At 36.8% G+C, this 19,443-nt stretch overlaps 1 protein-coding gene across 1 annotated transcript in view; it reads right to left on the minus strand.

Moving 5' to 3' along the window:
• Nucleotides 1–1,188: 1,188 nt before the first annotated feature.
• The window catches only part of RFX6 (regulatory factor X6), a 118,218-nt gene continuing 99,963 nt past the window's right edge, over nucleotides 1,189–19,443 (minus strand). The window contains exons 8-19 of the mRNA XM_020901722.2: nucleotides 18,839–18,916; nucleotides 18,608–18,721; nucleotides 16,493–16,542; nucleotides 13,970–14,129; nucleotides 12,679–12,823; nucleotides 11,280–11,389; nucleotides 10,220–10,337; nucleotides 8,646–8,768; nucleotides 7,619–7,825; nucleotides 5,675–6,187; nucleotides 4,286–4,498; nucleotides 1,189–1,672 (exon numbers count right to left, since the gene is read on the minus strand). Coding sequence (XP_020757381.2) covers nucleotides 1,497–1,672; nucleotides 4,286–4,498; nucleotides 5,675–6,187; nucleotides 7,619–7,825; nucleotides 8,646–8,768; nucleotides 10,220–10,337; nucleotides 11,280–11,389; nucleotides 12,679–12,823; nucleotides 13,970–14,129; nucleotides 16,493–16,542; nucleotides 18,608–18,721; nucleotides 18,839–18,916 — 2,007 coding nt within the window. The 3' untranslated portion in view covers nucleotides 1,189–1,496. The remainder of the gene's footprint in view (nucleotides 1,673–4,285; nucleotides 4,499–5,674; nucleotides 6,188–7,618; nucleotides 7,826–8,645; nucleotides 8,769–10,219; nucleotides 10,338–11,279; nucleotides 11,390–12,678; nucleotides 12,824–13,969; nucleotides 14,130–16,492; nucleotides 16,543–18,607; nucleotides 18,722–18,838; nucleotides 18,917–19,443) is intronic.

The raw sequence follows: 19,443 nt of genomic DNA on the forward strand, positions 1-19,443 counted from the left end.
TAATTACTATACAGTTGAAATTTGGTTTTCAGGTTTTAATATTCATGGCCAAATACTTCTTAAAACTGTTTTGTTTTCTCCTTCAGTCCAAGCCCTTTTTAATTTTATTTCCTTTGTACTCATGATATTACCATAGCAAAGAATAGGACACTTAGATTTCTCATGATTTGTTATTGTTGCAAAATATTTCTGCTAATTAACTAGCTCATAACTACATACTAGCAAATGGTAGCAATACTCCAACAAGTCCACAGATAATTGTTTATTGCTTGCTGAAAACAATTCCACAGTTGGTCTTTACCAAATTATATCAGGATGTAAAATGGGTGTTTAGGGTTTACAGATCCTTTTAAAATGTACCCAGGACTTACAGTATAACCCTATGCTTAATGAAAATAATAGAACACCTGTCATAAGATTATAGGAAAAACCTGTAAAGTTGATAGAAGTTTCCCATTACTATAGGCCACGAGTCTTAACAACAGACTTTTCACTTAAGATGTATGAAAAAGATTCAGCTAGATAAATGGTGTATCAAATTGCATTGGTTTATACTTAATGAATCCTTCATTTCTGTGTTTGTTTTTGCATCTAGATAATCCTTAAATACTCATTCACTCTCAGTTTCTAAGCAAAGTACTCAATTAAACACTGCTTCCATATCTGTAGAAGTTCAAACAGTGTACAAGTCACAATTTCTTTGTATTTATATGCATGGATCTGATATGCAAATATTATAGAATTACTGGTTTTAATTTGATATACCAAGGAACTTTGCCTGCAAATCCCAAGAATTCTTTAGAAACAGTACCAGCCCTGAGAGCAACCAAGCCTTTAAAAATATTTCTATACTTTATTTCTTCCTATCTTTTTTAAATGAAGAGGGAAAGCATTTTTAATCTCCATTCAGTTACATAGAATTGGAATACTGCTATGTAACATAAATGATCATACTAATGCACAGGAATTGAAAGTCAAGCATCTTTGGTTGAGGCTGAATTGAACTAAGTCTTGATCCTGTAAACATTTCCATAGGAGGTAGCCATACACATTTGACTTATTGTCAAATAAGGGATAGTAAACAATGATTCTGTGATCCTAATAAATTAAAATTATTTTAAAAGCATTAAATAAATGTTTCTCTTTTTAAAAAACCAAAAATGAAACAGCACACAGATTTTCAATAAATTAAGATGAGAAATATTAAATCTTTATAGTTGAAATGTCTGCATCTTCAAACCTCCATTGGTTCATTTGATAATGTTTGATGCTATAATTAATAATGGGACCACATACATTCTAAACAAATTGTTTGCAAGGCAAATTCTGCAAGTATTTCCATTCATTATGGAGTTGTCCACAGTTTTATACCAGTGACCTGAAAAACAATATCCTGCCACTGGATAGTCCATTTTCTTTCTCTGATGGCAGTCTGAGTAGATAGGATTTGAATGGTAGAGATTTTTTAGTTTCAGACCCCACCCAACAGTCTTGCTTTAAGTGCCTCCAGCTGCTGTTCCCATGAACACAGTGTTGATTGGTGGTAGAGAGGATACCATTTCTCTACCATTTGCTCCATGGGAGTCCAGGGGTTCTTGAGCTGGATATTGATTGGAAGTTCCATACATACACTGGGAGGAAGAGGAAGGAACTGGGGTTTGCAGGCTGGATGCTGTAAGGGAAAATATAATTAGCAACTGAAAACAGACTTTTTCTTTTTTCTGTGGCACTCACTTTAAGCCTTCATACTTACTTGTGCATTTAGCATATATATCTGTACTAAATTTGAGTGTGTATGGTATCTCAGAGCAATTCTCATCTTTTCTTTCATTTCCCCCCTTGCATTTTCCTTCTTCAACATACTTCACAAAGAAAACTCAATTTCAAACGTAAATTCAGACAACTTTATCACCACAATATACCCCCAGTCCACTTCCTCTTTCCATCTGCATCTCCACAATTGGAGTTCAAACTACCATCTTCTCTTTACCTGGACTAACACAGAGGCCTAACTAGTCTCAGGACTTTGTTTGCTTCACTTTTCACCCTATAGAGAGTGGCTAGGATAGTCTTGCAGAAGTGGATATCAAATTATCCCTCTTCTAAAATGCTACAGTGACTTTCCATTACATTTAGAACAAAATCCAAGCTCCTTGCCCTGGTTCATAATACCCTAGGTGAATTGGCCTCTGACTTCTAATTTATTTTACTCCCCTTTCTTCATTCACTATGCTCAAAACACATGAGCCTTCTTTCTACCCTTTGAAGCCAAAGAATTCTCATTTCAGAGGCTATGCAACTTGCCATTCCTTCTGCCTAGAACTTGCACCATCAGATCTTCACATTACCTCCTTCTTATCATTTAGCTTTCAACTCAAATGTTTCTGCCTCAAGATTCCTTTCCCAACTATTTTAGCTAAAGCAGCTCATCCATTACTATCTGTCATTTTACCTTAATATTTAGTTGACCTGAGAGTATCTGAAATTATCTTTTTTAATGCATTTAGAAAATATTTTCATTGCTTGATCTTTCCCTACGAGAATGTAGACTTCTTACAAGCAGGAACTCTGACCTGATCACTGTCATAACTGCACACCTAAAATGAGGATTGGCCCATCACAGTAGGTTCTCAAAATTGTTCACTAACTCGCTCACTAGCACTACATTTCCTGCACTTTTGGTTGCTGCTTTCTCAGTACTGTTTTTCTTCTTTTTCTAAGTACCATCATCTCTGTCACTAAAAAGCAGGTTCATAACTAAGGACATTTAATTATAGGTCCTAACTCCCCTTGTGATGCTTCCCAGGAGGCTCAGCGGCAAAGAAACTGCCTGCCAGTGCAGGAGACTCAGGTTCCGTCCCTCGGTGGGGAAGGTCTCCTGGAGAAGGAAATGGCAACCCTCTCTAGTACTCTTGCCTGGAAAATCCCGTGGACAGAGGAGCCTGGTGGGCTACAGTCCATGGGGTCACAAAGAGTCAGACACGACTGAGCAACCGAGCACGCACACACACACCCCCCTTGTGGTGCTCAGTTCACTCACTCTATTCCCTCTTTTCACCCTGAAGTCTTCTTTGCAATTCACTTATAGGCCAGCTCAGACAACTGAAGTTTAGAGTCTCTCCTATACCCAAACTATGTTCTATCAAGGTGTCTGCTATCTCTACAAGTAAACAGAACTAATAGCAACAACAGCAACACGGTACATTTTAGTCTCACAGCAAGGAAACTTCCTGAAGTGGAATTTTCTGCTTCATTAGAGTAACCCAGAAGCAATGACCATATGCAGATGGCATGAGATGAGCTGGCTGACTCTGCTCAGGGAGCATCTGTAATGGTCATAGGAAGGGAAGAAGTGCTTCCTATTGAGTTATTGGAAAAACATGCTGAGAGAGGAGAATGGGCTTTATTCAGCTTTCCCTTATGCGCTGTTTGGGTGTTGATACCCTCTACTTAACGCTAATCTGAAATCAATTTCATTGGAAGATTTCAGTCATCTCATATAAACATTAACACTGCACCTGCCCTGATGCTTACATGGATATACACTTTCCCTGCGTTACATTATTAGCGGGTTTAGAGACTAAATCTATGCCTTTTTTTCTGTCCCCTTTTTTCAACTCACTGATATATGGAGATCCTACTACATGGCAGACACTTTGCTGGGGGCTGGCGAATCATCTAGTACAAGTTGTGGTATTTTCTCAGGGACAGCAAACTTGTTGAAATAAGATGCTAGGGGACTTCACGGCAAACATATGGTTTTGCTCATTTTTACTTAAAATGAACGTTAGAGACTAAGAAAACAACATTTTCTACAGGTTGTCTAATCACATTTTATGTAAAAATGAGAAAGTGATAGTAACTTTCCTCTCAAGTTACCATTTTTAAAAACCTGGAGTGGTTTTATGTATCATAAAAGATTATGGTGTCCAAAGACAGTTCTTGTCACTGGCCCTGCTTCCAATGGTGAATAAGAGAAAGTGAGAAAAATATATCATTATTGCCCTTACAGTTTTTTAGACTACTTTTAATAGGTTATATGAAATATTTTCATACAAATTAGATGCCAGAGATTCTGTTTGGAAAGAATAACAGATCTAGCAGTAGGTTGCATGGTGACATATATATTGAAAAATGGTTAAGACTGTTCCTAACAGACTCAGAAACATAACTTCAGATCTAAACTGATAAACCAAAGGTGGGAACATGACTGCCCAGTTAATACTGGATAGCTGAGGTTAACAACATTTTTAAAATATTTTCAAAAACTATTAATATAATTTACCTACTACGGGGGTTCGACATGCAACTGAAGGTGGTGTGTCTGCATAAAATGAACTGGTCTGCTTTCTACTACCATCATCTAAAATGTTGAGCGGATCATGAATGTCACCATATGGAGGCAGGGAGCGAACACTGCTGATGACAGAAACGTGTTGATTCACCATCGATCCAAGTCTATGAGACTCTGGGTAGTTGACGTTGCTCCCATAGTACCCTATGACAGAAAGTGTTGAGAAAGTAGAGTTAACTTATTGCAAATAATATTCAGGAAGAAAAATGAAAGAACAAGGTAATAGGAGAGATCCCTAGAGATACCCTACTGTAAATACTACGTTGACATCAACATTTACAATACAGTTGGATGTGTGCTTACATATGGATATGGTTCACTATGTTGCTTTTAAAATAAGTAGGAGTTATCATATTATTAATTTTGAGATATAAGACTATACCTCTCTCACATTTCCCTTCTCTAAATTAATAAGATCTTATGATGCCTATGAAGACCAAAGCACTATTAGCCTTTCACAAAGATTACTCTACTTATCAAGTACCAGTTTTACTGACAGATTCATGTTTCTGGGAGGAGGACTGGTCTATGCTGAGGAGAGGAGCAACAGGACAGCCACTTTGGTGGCTGAATAAGTCCACATAGCTTTTCAACTGAGTAGTTTTACCTGTTTTACCAGCCCAACAGGAAGCTCTGTCTGGGTCCTAATCTTTAAGATCTGCTGCTAGTTCTCTGGAAGAAACATTATTCACTAAAAATATCTTCAAAGGACAGAACATTCTTCTTTGGGGCTAACATGGTTTGACAAGGTTTTCACCCTGTGTGGCATTTAGAAGGGCAATTGTAATAAAGCCACAAGAATTAGTGATATGCTTGTGTTGTGCTGTGCTTACTCACTCAGTCGTGTCCGACTCTTTGTGACCCCCATGGACTGTAGCCCACCAGGCTCCTCTGTCCCTGGGGATTCTCCAGGCAAGAATACTGGAGTGGGTTGCCATGTTCTCCTCCAGGGGATATTCCCGACCCAGGGATCAAACCCACATCTCCTGCATTGCAGGCAGATTCTTTACCATCTGAGTCACCAGGGAAGCCCCAGAATACTGGAGTGGGTAGCCTATGCCTTCTCCAGGGAGTCTTCCCAACTCAGGAATCAAACTGGGGTCTCCTGCATTGCAGGTAGATTCTTTATCAGCTGAGCTACCCGGGAAGCCCAGGGATACGCTTGTACATGGCTGAAATTAGCTCCAAATGCCTAAGATTCCATGATCTTGAGAAAGTTCTACACAGGATGACGTGCTGTTCACCAGAGATGGAACTCAGTGTCTGGTTTTGCCTAACTGCCATCTCAGGAAAGGAAAAATTCTTTAAAAATTTCAATACCATTAGGTGAATTAGGAGGCAGTGTTGCTCCTTGGCAGCTGGCAGCCCCTGCATTGCTCAAGAAATTGAAGCCTCCTGTATTTAAAAACTGCAGACTATGTGGATCTTGGCCATGTGGGGATGGTCCATAGCTGGAAGGTGGCCGAGAATTATATGGGGACCCAGCACAGCTGCCACTGAAGAAGTCTCTAGAAAGCTGCTGGTCACTCCAGACCATGCATCGGCCATGCTCCGGGCGATGAGGATAGAGTCCTGATGGGGTGTGAGGTTGTGTCCTAAACACAGTCTGATAGTTAGAGTTGGTCCCATAAAAGTCATGGCTGGCTTGAGGGAGAGTCGGATAAATAGGCTCTGAGTATGCTGAGCAGTGTGATGGGGCTGACAGTACTGGGCCCACACTCGGGGGTCTCCCTGCCATTGGCCCTTGATTAATGACGCTTCCTCGGCTCGCCATAGCTGGAGAAATAGGTGGTGTCATCAGATGACCAGAACTCTGGGAAAGCTCCATTTGACCTGGAAAATAGTCATCAGAGCATTCACTAGTGGCAGATTAAAAACAGATGGGCTCACAACATTTAAAATTATGCAAAAGGTTTATTAATATGTCTTTTTTCCAACTTAGATCATTTCTAACCTCCAAAAATAACAGGACTGGGGAAACAACAAAACTCTAAGCTTAAAAATATCATCACAACATGTATGTATTTCACAACAGTGGCAACTTTTGGAGTTACTGACCATGGAGAAGAGCCTGGGAAGGCTTCATCCTTCCATCTGTATAAAGATGATTCTCTAATCATCTCAAGCTTGGGAAGGGCAAAGGGTCTGCTGTTTACCTTTCTCTGTAATTAAAAAAACACACTGAATGCTAAATGGTTTGATGTATAGAAGGGATATTGTAGATCCCATCACTTCAGTCGTGTCCAACTCTTTGCGACCCTATGGGCTATAGCCCACCAGGCTCCTCTGTCCATGATATTCTCCAGGCAAGAATACTGCAGTGGATTGCCGTGCCCCCCCTCCAGGGTTTCTTCCCAACCCAGGGGTCGAACCTTCAACTCTTATGTCTCCTGCATTGGCAGGCAGGTTCTTTACCACTAGTGTCACCTGAGAAGCCAATGTATAGTGTGAAAGAAAAACACAATAATGTCAAAAAGACCATGGCTTCAAAGCAGCCAATTCAAAACTTCATGCAAACTCCACTGATGAGCAGTGAGCTATGAAAGCTACCAGATCCCTGGGACTCCAGCTTTCCATTGTTGGAATTAGGCCCCTGAACTATAAAGCCTTTCCAGGGTTAAAATTCTGTGTGTCCAACAAATAAGGTATATAGAAGGATTTCAAGGGAGACATAAGGCAATAAGTGGACTTAAAGTATTATCTAGTAGCTAGTTTAAGCCATAAACATTCAGACCAACAGGGAACCATAGACCAAAGAGAAAAATTTTTGTTGATGGTTATCCTAAAATAGCTGAATCTTTAAAAAAAAATTTTTTTTTATTCATTTGGCTGCATCAGGTCTTAGTTGCAGGTCCCCTGAATTTATTTTTTAATGGAGGACAAATAAAGTCTCCTCAAAATCCATAAATAAGCAAGTAGCTCATATTTTTTTACTTTCAAAGCATCTTAAGGATTTTGTGGACACCTAATCTATTTCTTTATTCGACCAAGTGAGAATAACCAAGTATTTGGACTTCTGATATAACTAGAAGAGTATGTTGTGATGTAAGTGTGATGTCTGTCTTTAAAATGGTGTTGATAAAAATATGAATGACAAATGTTGACAATCACAAAAATATTATAAAGCTTTATTAGAAGTCATCGGAGACAAACCTTTTTATTATTGGAACACCTGGAGGTTATTAGCTTTAAGAAAACAAAGGAATAGGTTCCTGTGAGACATACTGAAGCCTAAGTGATGTTCTTGGTTGTCTCATAGCCTACCTGGAAGTGGCATGTTGTCTGTATTCCCAGCAGGGAACGGGTGCAGAGTGGAGGTTAAGCCTCCAGTTTGGCTAGATGACAGAGGAAGATAGGCTGTCTCCACGTGGCTTTCATTCTTCACAGTATCACTGGGAACAGTGCTCCCTTTATTACGGTTGGCCAGAAAGCATGAACTTGGAGAAGCAGTGAAGGCAGCTTTACTTGCATCTGGAAAGTTTTTTTAAAATAGGAAAGCTAACATCATTACCACATTCCTAGTAGATAAGCCCAAGTGAAAAAATAAAACAAACAAATAAAAATAAAAACTGTGAATGTTCTAGGGCTGTGTCATAAATCTGGAAATTTTTGAGAACTGTTTTCCATGGGAAATAAGACTGGCAGACCTTTGGTCTTGGCAGAGGTGCTGGGCTTTGTTAACCATATACTTGTGGGTATAGGTATTTTCTTGTTTTTGTTCAGTCACCCAGTCATGTTCAACTCTTTGTGACCCCATGGACTGCAGCATGCCAGGCCTCTCTGTCCCTCACCATCTCCCAAAGTTTGCTCAAGTTCATGTCCGTTGCATCAGTGATGCCATCCAGCCATCCAGGTGTTTTCTTAGGGGTACTAAGTAATCCTGTAGTGAATAGCCTTCAAAACGCGAGTCATCACATGCCGAATAGATGAGTTTCCTTCCCTCTCTAAATTCCTATAGAACTCATCTCTGCATCATTTATAAGACCTGTTGTCTTGAATTATAGTTATATTTGTGTTATAGTCACTTCTCCAATTTTATCTAAGTTCTCAGAAGTTAAGAATATCAATTTTATTCTTCAGAGTTTCCAGTTGACTACTTGACTACTCTATGGACCAATGGAGGAAAGAAGAAATAGGGCTCTCTTGGTGTTAGTATTCTGTGTCAGTAGTGACAATTTGGTGGGGAAAAATCTGAGTCTACTATCAATCCACTTAACAGGTGTGCTTACAAATTCCTGAAATTAGGTTTCAACAAAGAAAGATGCAAAATAAGATGTACATTTTAAATTACCTGAATTCTTCATATACTTGTCCAATAAATTCTGTAACTCCTGCTCCTTGTCATTATTAAACTGGGTCTCCATGGCCAGCAGAATGTATTCATCAAGAAGCATTCGGATCAAATGGAAAGAACCTTGTTTATGGATGAGGAATGAGGAGAGGGTATTGCGAGATGAAATAAGGGAAAGAAAGAGAAGGAAAGAAAAAAGAGAGAAGTTAAGTTATCTTTGTGACCATCTCGCAGCACTTTACAAGGAGCAACTGAAATAAACAAATACTTGTTGGACTTTAAATGACCTGCTAAGACCAACATGCTTAACTTGGGTCTCTAATCTTTTTGTGAACCGCCTGCCCAGCTCCCTGTGTGTACTGTCCTGCCAGCTCTTTGGCCACTAATTACATCAAAGGAAAATACGGATGAAAGTGAGACATGCTTTATGCTTTAAGAGGGCATACACTGGAGTGTGATAAGCTTTAACCTGGGGAGAATGAGCTCTACTCTCCTCTATTTCTGTTTACTTTGGACTAAATAGACAATAGCCAACATGATCTGAAAAAAATATCAAGTGAGAAGATGCCTTTTTCTCCTGAAACAAAATGTTCTTTCATTTAAAAAAAAGAAAAATAAAAAGTAATTTTCATGTGGAAGATGTCCTGGAAAACCTTAAACTTCTTTTATTCAATAGATTTCCCAATGAGTTCTTTTTAATAATAAAGTCAGGATTAAGTATTGTATAATTTAAGAAACCTTAAGTATAAGCAACAAATTTCAGACAATAGATATGTTTTGTTCATCCCTCAATACAAGTTCACCAATTTAATCTAATTTTGTTGGAAATTAAATGAAAAAAATTTACTTAATTGTAACTTATTTTATAATGTGAAGATTTTGCAAAATGCAATTACAAATGCAGAAGTACTTTCCAGTAGATAGCATTATAACTACCAACAAAGAATCTGAGAAGTTTTAGGAAAAAGAAGGTATTCTACTTTTAAATAAGGTAACTTGACTCAATTTTTTCATAAGTCATATGGATCGGGAAAGATGGTTCAGAAACATATGATAGCATGTCTTCTAATCAGCTCTTTGATTCTTGGAATAAAGCTATGTGGGTTCCTGGAAAAGATGCAGACATTTACCATACTGCAATGAATACTGCCTCTGGAAAGTAATGTATGGATTATTGTTTATTTGCTTGTTTAACAAAGGAAATTTATCTAAGCACTGATGGAATGTAATGGTTACAGCTACTATTTACTGTGTATACCAGTTGCTGGCAATGTATTTTTATATATATCACCTCACTCAATTGCCTATGTAACCCAATGAAAGAAGTATTCTCCCATTTCTACAATGAGCAGACTAGCTTGGGTAGAAGCAAACTCAAAGAAAAGCAGTGTTAAGGATTTAACTCTGCAAGTGGTCTGACTGTAATACCCAGGCTAATAACAATCATTGTCTACTGATTTAATAGTCAGATTGGAGAAGTGACAGTGCTGCACGTTTAATAACTGATAGGAAATGTGACTGAGGAATGAATGATGTAATTCATCTAGAAGAGTTTCATAAAGCACGTAAGATACCAAAACTGGATGCATTGTTCAAGGTGAGATTATGCATTACTCGAGCACCAAAAAAGCTCCACTTCAGCAGGAAGTCTTGAGCCCTCTTCTTTAATGATCTCCCATTTTGCTTGCTGGTCTAAAAGTAAAGCAACAAAAACATAACTATAAAATCTCATCTCATCATTACATGCTTCGTACATAAGATCAAGAGGTAGATAAACTGACAGATGGACAGATGGCGTAGCATGCCTTTTATTTCATCAAATAAAATGATCTGTCCAGGGATTTTAATTTTCATGTCTTTGTTGTCATTTCTCAGGTTCATAGATCTTTATTCTGTATGGTTTTGTTACCTAACAGAACTGTACAACAAAATGATATAATTTACAAAATATTTTCTCTCAATTTTCCTTTGACAGAGCTTTAAAAAGAGCAGAAGCGAAGTATGAAGAAAGAGTTATATATTTCTGTGAATGATTAACTGACTTCTCTGGTCCTGAATGTTAATCTGTTTTCCTTCCAGGAGAAAAAAAAGTTCCTACACTATAACTAGTTTCCTTGATATGGAATGGCTAACACCAATTGGTGATGGATATATTTGTTATGGCCTTGTGTGATGGATGACTTGAAGGTTAACTGAAAGAGTTGAAGAAACCACATACAAAACACAAAATACTGAGCTCCCGGAATTAAAAAATGCAAATTACTTAAAACTATATCTTCTGTCACCTTTTATGAAAACATGCTTTTTAAGAAAAGGGCCAGATCTTTCCAGTTTTGAGTTTATCTTTCACTACTGATGTTACTCAGTTGTAAACTTATTAACTGATAGCGAAGGCACAGTGGCTTGTAGTCTGTCAGAAAACAATAAATAAAATCCAATTCATGTCCAATGTTCTCAGATCTGCTGTATTTCTAATCTTGATATTTGACTTACCTTATTGGTAGGGTTTCAAAAGCTTTTCAAAGCATTATTACACATATCCTATCACCACCCCGCACCACTCAAGAAATTACAGCCAGTTTAGCATTTGCTATTAACAAAATCTTATTTTCTGAATATATCATTGAAAAATACCTTAATAACTCTCTGCTCCACCACAGTATCCAACCATTCAATGAAAGCCTCCACAGTGGCATTCTTCTTAAGGAGATCTTTCAGTTCTTGGAACACTGTGATCGAATCATCTACCATGTAAAAAGAAAAAAAAAAAAAGAAAGCCTAATATTGTATTCTATTTTGAACCCAAGATAAAACCTAAAACTAGAATAACTGGTAATTTTATAGTATAAAAGGGAAAGACAGGTAGATTAAATTAAATGTGTTAAAGAAATTAATTTCATACCCTTCAAACTAACAAAAAGTCCTTAGTTCTCTACTCTTCAAAATTTTAGTCAGAAATGTATATGTCTTGGTATATACTGAAATGCAGGTTTATATATTGTACACTAGGGAGGAATAAGTTGTCAATAGAGATGATAATTCATTTGGAATGCAATGCTTTCATTAAATGCAATGGATTAGTTGAAAGTTAATGAATGAACTAAGCTAGACTTGTTGATTTCCTGCTTTCTGAAATACCCTTTATCTTTAGCAAAAATTAAATTCTGCCCTGCAGAAATGAGCCACTTAAATGAATAATCTTTTATCATGTAAAAGTTAAAGGGGCAGTTTAGGACTGTCATTTTATTAAACAGTTTGAGGTTTACTGAATCCCAAAGGGTAATATAATTTTGTTAGGAAACAGAAAGCAGGACTGTCCCAAGAGAGCAGTGAGTTATAGCCTATAGGAGGCTGCATTTTTTTAGTCTTTTCAGAGAGAAATGGTAGGAAAAACAGTTGGTTGTTATCCCTGGGAGATGGAGCCTGGTTGTATGGTCACATATACCTGCTTGGTAAATGTCAGACTGTCCAGACCTAAGCAGGGCACTTCTGCTTTGAAAAACAGGATTGTGTTGAGATGTCATTTTGATATGCATTATACACCATATGATGCCAAGAGTGGAAAACACATGGAAATGCACATGCATGTAATATAAAACTGGAAGAAAACTCAAAACCATTTTGATTATGCCCAAGTTTTTTTCTATTTGGATTACTGCTCGACAATGAGATTATAGATGGCTTTTATTTTCCTCTTAACATTTCCCAGGTTTTTCACAATCAGTAAGTACAACTGTTTTAAAATAGAGAGCAATTTTTTAAAATTAAAAGTATTTCTATAAACCAAGGTTTCTCAAACAGATATGATTTTGTAGTCCAGGGGGACACTTGGGAATGTCTGGAGACATATTTGGTAGTCACAGCTTGGGGTGGCTGCTACTGGCATGTAGGGGATAGTGCCCAAGGATGCTGCCAAACATCCTTCAATACACAAGACACTCCCTGCCCTGTCCCATCAAACAGTTATCCAGTCCAAGATGTGGATAGCACTGAGACTGAGACTCCCTGCTCTAAACCAAGAGAGAAGGTTTACATTCAGTGTAGACATCAGACTCTGTGTCCGTGCTGCCCGAAATGGTGAGAAGGGCCTGAGATCCGATGCTATTCAAGTCAACCTTTTCAATGTCAGACACCATAGAATTCACAACATGCTGGTCAAAGAGAGCTGGTCTGGCAATCTGCATAAAGAAAGTAAAAAGAATACTAAATTATGTCACTGACCCTCCATATAAAGAAAAATTTAGCTTCTAGAGAAATAATTCTCTGAGAGAAATGTATCATAAATAACTAATTTCTTATTTTAAAACTAAAGCAGGAGCTGAGACTCATGGTCATCTCTTTTAAAGGTTTGAAAACTATTTTTGGAATAAGAAAATATATTTTTTTATCCATGGTCATAAAATAAGAATTTCACAATGTTATATTTCTTATCTGAAGCTATCCTAAGCAAGTCTTTCAAAATTTCAGAGGCTGATGACCTTCATAAAGCAAAGGATCATTTGAGGAGAGGGGAAGTATATTTTAACACTATACAAACACACATAACTCTAATTTCAGAATTACTTTCTTCCTCCTATTTAAGAGAACTAAATTAGAAGTAGTTTAAAATGACTTCATTGGTGGCTCAGATGGTAAAGCATCTGCTTACAATGTGAGAGATCTGGGTTTGGTCCCTGGGTCGCAAAGATCCCCTGGAGAAGGAAATGGCAACCCACTCCAGTACTCTTGCCTGGAAAATCCCATGGACGGAGAAGCCTGGTGGGCTACAGTCCATAGGGTTGCAAAGAGTCGGACACGACTGAGCGACTTCACTTTCTTTCACTTAAAATGTGTTGTGGGTTTCAAAATATCAGATGGGCTCATTCCCCACAATCTATTAATTTTATTAATTAGATTTATTTATTAATAGAAGTCATGTGGCAAATAGTTTTACATTTTACATTACATTCAAAAGGTTTTTTTCTCTTTTTACTTTCTATTGTGAAATAATTTTAAATTTACAAAAAAGTTGCAAAAAATAGTGTAGAGTATTTCCACATACTCTCTACCCAGCTTCTCCTCACATCATCATTTTATATAACCATTGTATATTACCCAAATCAGGAAACCAACGTGAGTACAATACTAGTAACTAAACTACAGGCATAATTCAAATTTCATCAGTTTTCCCACTAATGTCCTTTCTCTGTTCTAGCATTCACTCTAGGATCTAGGATTTAACTGTTGTCTATTTTGTCCCCATTCTCTTAAAGTTCCTCAGTCTTTGCTAACAAATGATTCAATTTTGATTTGGTGACTCAGATACCCTTGGCTGACTGTTGTACCTGTGCAAGATGTAAGAAAGATGTTTGTCGTTTCAGAGATGATACAAATCTTCTCACAATAGGTATTTTCTTGTCAGTTAGAGCTTCTGGCAAATTTTCCAGGGATGAAACAACCCATTGTTCCCAATTCTTAGCAAAATTTCTTATGTCTGCTAATAAGCTATAAAAATTCCCAAAGAACAAAAAACTCTGTATTAAATACTAAATAGTTCACAATGCATTAAATAAAAGCAGTTTGATAGAGGTGTAGTATTATTCTGTGATTCTAAGAACATGACTAAAGTCAGCCTAGGTCTGCCATTTATCATCTTGATCAAAATACTCAATCTCCTGAAACTCTAATTTCCTCATGTGTTAAATGGGAATAAGAATAGTATTCATGTCACAGGACTACATGAAATTCATGAGGACTACATGAAATAATTCATGGAAAGTGTTTGGGTTAAAACTTGGCAGGCAGAAAGTGATCAACAAAGGTATACTTTATTATTAATATTGATAATTCAATCATCTTCTGTAAAATAGTTCTGGGAAAAGGTAAGTGTGCATTTGATTATACATATCATGGCTTCTTGAGAGACATGCATAGGGATCATAATGCCATTTCAGGTATTTAATATTTGTTTCTAGTAACATATTTCTATAATTCTTCATGATTCCTATATTTCAAATTCCTAATAATTCTATAATTCAAATATAACTATAGAATAAATTACCGCAAATTATAGGACCTCATTTAGAAAATTGCAAATGTTGGTTGTGTGTATATGAGAATATACAAAAATTTATAAATCAGTCAACAACTGACATATGACATCGTAACGAAACTGATCTAAAAATATTTAGGATGGGGCATATGTTGGGGAGCAGTGACATGGTAAAGCAATAAAAATAGGCAGAGTTTGTAATTAAACAGACAATTAAAATCTAGGTTCTGCTTCCTACTAATTTGGGCAAATAAATTAACTTCTTTGTACTCCCAGGTTCCTCTTTGTGAATTTGGGATCATAACAGTTTGGAATAGTGTGACAAGTTGTTTTCCAAAAAAAATCCAATTGTTCAATGAAAAGGAATTGATTAAATATAGTATTTTTCAGATGCTGGATGTCTATCCAATCATTTAAAAAATGTTCATCTATATTTGTGATATGGAAAGATTTTCACAGTATACCGCAATAGTATGTGTACTATAATTCCATTTTTTAACATTCCTAGAAAAAAGTTTGTGAGATAATAACCCGACATTAAAAATCTAAGATTATCAGTTGATTTTTAAAATGTACTTATGCATGTTTTTCATTTTCTAAATGAATACAAACTACTTGCATACTTAAGAGATAAATATATAAATAGTACTTTTCATGTTGGTTGTAGGAATTAAATGAAATAATTTAGGTAAGATTAAACTCCCACACTATGTTTAATAAAATTCAGCTGTTACTACTTGTTAGTTACATGGCTGAATGGCTTCCCAAGTGGCTTAGTGGTAAAGAATCTGCCCGCCAATGCAGTAGATGCAGGAGGCTCGGGTTCGATCCCTGGATCAGGAAGATCCCCTGGAAAAGGAAATGGCAAGCCATTCCAGTATTCTTGCTGGGACAATCCCATGGACAGAGGAGCCTGGTGGGCTACAGTCCATGCGGTCGCAAAGAGTTGGACATGACTTAGTGACAAAGCATGGCATACACGGCACATGACTGAATGCCTGTCACTGTGTAAGCATAGACATTCTGCTGTGACACAGAAGTGTTGTCTCCCTAATTCAGAGCTCAGATTAGATGTTTAAAGATTATATATCAATAATTACAAGAAACTATTGACAGACCAACTACTATTTAAATAAACAAACTAGTCTAGAGGAAAAGGTAAATAAAAAATAAAGATTGTTTTATCAATCATCATGTATTTATTGAGAACCTATTATCCCCGCCTATGTATATTTGTATCCCCAAATACTAAAATAAATGTCATTACTTTATTAGAATTTATTGTTTTTTAAATTGGCTTTGTTTCAAGTTTCTATTTTTTTTACATCAGAAAAGACTTTGTGAAAAATCTTCAGGCATCATTTCCATTTGAGATCTTACTCCTTTGTTAAAAAGAAGGTAATAATTCCATTATGCTACTTTCTGATTTTCACAATTAAGACTAAAGTATAATAAATATAAAACAATTTTCCTTATGCTTTTATTATTGTGGTTACTTTCCACAAATTATCCCATTTATCTCTCTCTAGCCAGTTTCCATTGAAGAACTTCCTCAGTATCTTAAAGTCAACTATACTTAAATATTTATTTTTCACTTGGGCAGCTCTCAAAGGGATTTCAGGATTGTCCCATCAGTTTTTTTCATTGAGGTTTGAATATAAAGACTGAGGCATATCTCTTCAGCTAATACAAATGGACAGGAGCAGGAAAATAATACTGGAAAATGAATGAATTTCTACTTAATGTTTTGCTTTACTATAATGTATAAGGTTAAACTCTTTACAAGCAAGTATCATATTTTATTGACGGAACCTACCTTTCAGGCATTTCTTGCATTGTGGCAGGAATGAGTACATCTGTAAGAACCTTAATCACAGCAAAAGAGAGTTAACATAAAAGCTTACTCAATATTTCTAAAGAGACACACTTACTCTTTGTCAGCTACTTTTTATTCTGAACTTTCTAGAGAATAATATGTTAACTCATTTCTGAAAGTTATACTTTTATCTCTAAAATGAATGTATATGTGAACTGTGTATGTGTGTTTGTGTGTGTGTAAAAGGCAAGGGGAGGGGTATATAGAAATATTGCAATGCCAGTTAAGCAGGTGACATGAATATACTGAATACAGAGTGTTAGTTTTCAGAACATAAAGAACACTGAAAAGAAAGGGCTAGACTGACTGAACCTTAAACATGGGTGAGATGATGAGTAGGACCTTGATGAAAACAAGTGGAAAGAAAAAATTAGTGCTGACTGATACCAACTCGGGAGAAACTGATAATAAAGGAGATGGGTAATCAGATAGGATATGAACAATACAGATCCCTTGGGCTGGCTCATAAACTGAGTGGGCCAGTCTGGGGACGAGGACCAACAGGGTTACAGAAGATATTTCAAAATGAGAGTAAACACTCACTACAAAGGCCTGTGTAGCCTACTAGCAAAACGCACATGTAGTCCATGTATGTGAAACAGTAAAACCAGACAGTATTGTAGATGCGCAGCATGCTCATCACCGATGAACTGGCCTTGGTGATTATGTACAGTTTTAAGGACTAAAAGCTGAGCAATCTCTAGAGGTGGGATGAAGGTCTTGCCAAAGCTCATGTTACAATACACTACTCTATTTACAGTGCTCACTGTGGGGAAAGCTTTGTGTATGGAAAGGTACTTAGACTCTGGACTTTTGTGCTGAAGGCAAAGAAATAGACCATTTGGCAATGGGGAAAGCCATGCTTTACGGATATTTTTTGGAGGTCTGAAAGATAGTAGGAACAGCTTTACCTTGCTGCTGGTAAATGTGTGTGTGTGAGCCCAGGTCTTATACCCACTCTTGGAACCACCTGCTTTCACCTTTCCGATTACTTCCTCATGTCTTAAACATTGCAGATAATCAGTGCAAACTGATCCATTTCTCTCTACATGATGATATTCTTATTTGACCCAGAGAAATGAGACAATCCTTGCCCTCCTTTCTTTTCCTTCAACTTTAACTAAAGGTAGAGAATATACAGCACTTACTCTATTCTCTTATCCTGCAGTAAGGAAGAATGGAACAGGATGAAAATATGGTCTCCCTCATCCTAGGTCAAGCCCACCTACCAGTTCTTGATGTGTAAAATTGCTTCTGGACTGTTTAGTGTCTGCTTTACTTCTCTGCAAAGTTGAGAATGTAATAGCAGCAACTAACTTAGATGGATTATTCCTCTGAAATACTTAGCAGAGCTCCAGCTTGGGTTTTCTTGCTTACCCAAATTCTTAATATGTTTTAAAAGGAAAGCTTTTGTTTTTCCTTATGACAATTGAACAGGTTAATGCAGATAAGACTCAATTCAAAATACCCAAATTGTAATATAGTTTTCTCCCTTAGCTTGGACCTCTATGTACTCTCACTTGGGAACAGATTTCCTGGGGGAATTAGCTCGACCCTCTTTCCAGCTGAATGGCTGGTTTTGTGGCCAACCATTTCCTCTTTGCTTTCAATATCCTTCCTGATCCTTCCGTAGACACTTAGGGACTCTTATTTGGCTTAAGAACAAAATTCATCATTAATGCATTAACATTAGAGATTTCCAGATTTTTCAAGTTATTAGTTCTGTAAGAGTGCTTAATTCTGCTTTCCCCAAACTCTGATACTATTTATTTTGAAAACATCTTAGACAGTTAATAAAATTATGTAAGTTTTTATGGAAGTGTGTCACATTTAGAATCATTCTTAGCTGTAAACAGAAACTGATTTTTGTATTACTTAATATAAATTTACATTAAAATACATTCACTATTACATCCATACTATTAAGCTGATTGCTTTCTAATCAGAAAAAATTAATAGTGTATCTCCAGCTAGAAATAACAAGTTTATTGAAAACATATTGAAAAGTTTAGATGGAATGAGAAATATATGTTTAAATCATCCTAAAGAGCTTACCTTATAAAGAATTGAGTCACAAACACAGAAAATGTCGATTATAACTGGGTTTTCAAGCAGGGGAAGAAGATGATCAGGCATTCCTTGCCAAAAGTGTAATAAGAAATGCTGAATCTAGTTGAGAGCAAAGAGTACATACATTAACATTTTTCCTTAACGTGAACTTGTATGAAAAACAAGAAAAGAATATTTATATAATACAGTCAGCAAAGTGTTCTTTATTACTCTTACCTCCTCAAAGTTTCCATTTATTGCATTGTCCAAGATGCACTGGCAGTGAGTTTTGTACATCATTATTAGGGTATCAACCTATATCAAGGAAGAAAAATCTTATCAAAAGCACCCTCTCAATGCTGCCTTCATTTTGTTCATGCATACATTTGTTCATATATTCAAACACATTTTTAAAATTCCTGTTATGTACCAAGCGCTGTGCTCAGTGCCAAGGAAACAAAGGTAAACGTGTAATTCTTATTTTAAGGAGCATACTGCCGTGTGAAGGGAGAAGGGTGAGCAAATGGATAGCTGCAGGACAGTGTGATAAGAAACACGAAAAAAGTGATTGTTCAGGGAACTATCAGTCAAAGCGACATTGTAGTTTTCTGCTTAATAAGAAAATCTCCTTTGATTGGAGAAATAAATGTAAAATGGTAACATACAGTAACTCTTCACACAGTTTTATTAAGCAGGTGCGTGGGCAGAGTGGTGCAGTGGTTTCCAGTTTCGGTTGTGGAGTCAGTTAACACTGAACGTTGGCTCCACCTCACTGTTTTGCACAGGTTGCTTTGTCTCTGACCCCAAGCTTTATATCTTCAAGTAGTAATAACATATTACTT

The sequence above is a fragment of the Odocoileus virginianus genome, chromosome 19, assembly GCF_023699985.2.
Source record: "Odocoileus virginianus isolate 20LAN1187 ecotype Illinois chromosome 19, Ovbor_1.2, whole genome shotgun sequence".
Lineage (NCBI taxonomy): Eukaryota > Metazoa > Chordata > Mammalia > Artiodactyla > Cervidae > Odocoileus > Odocoileus virginianus.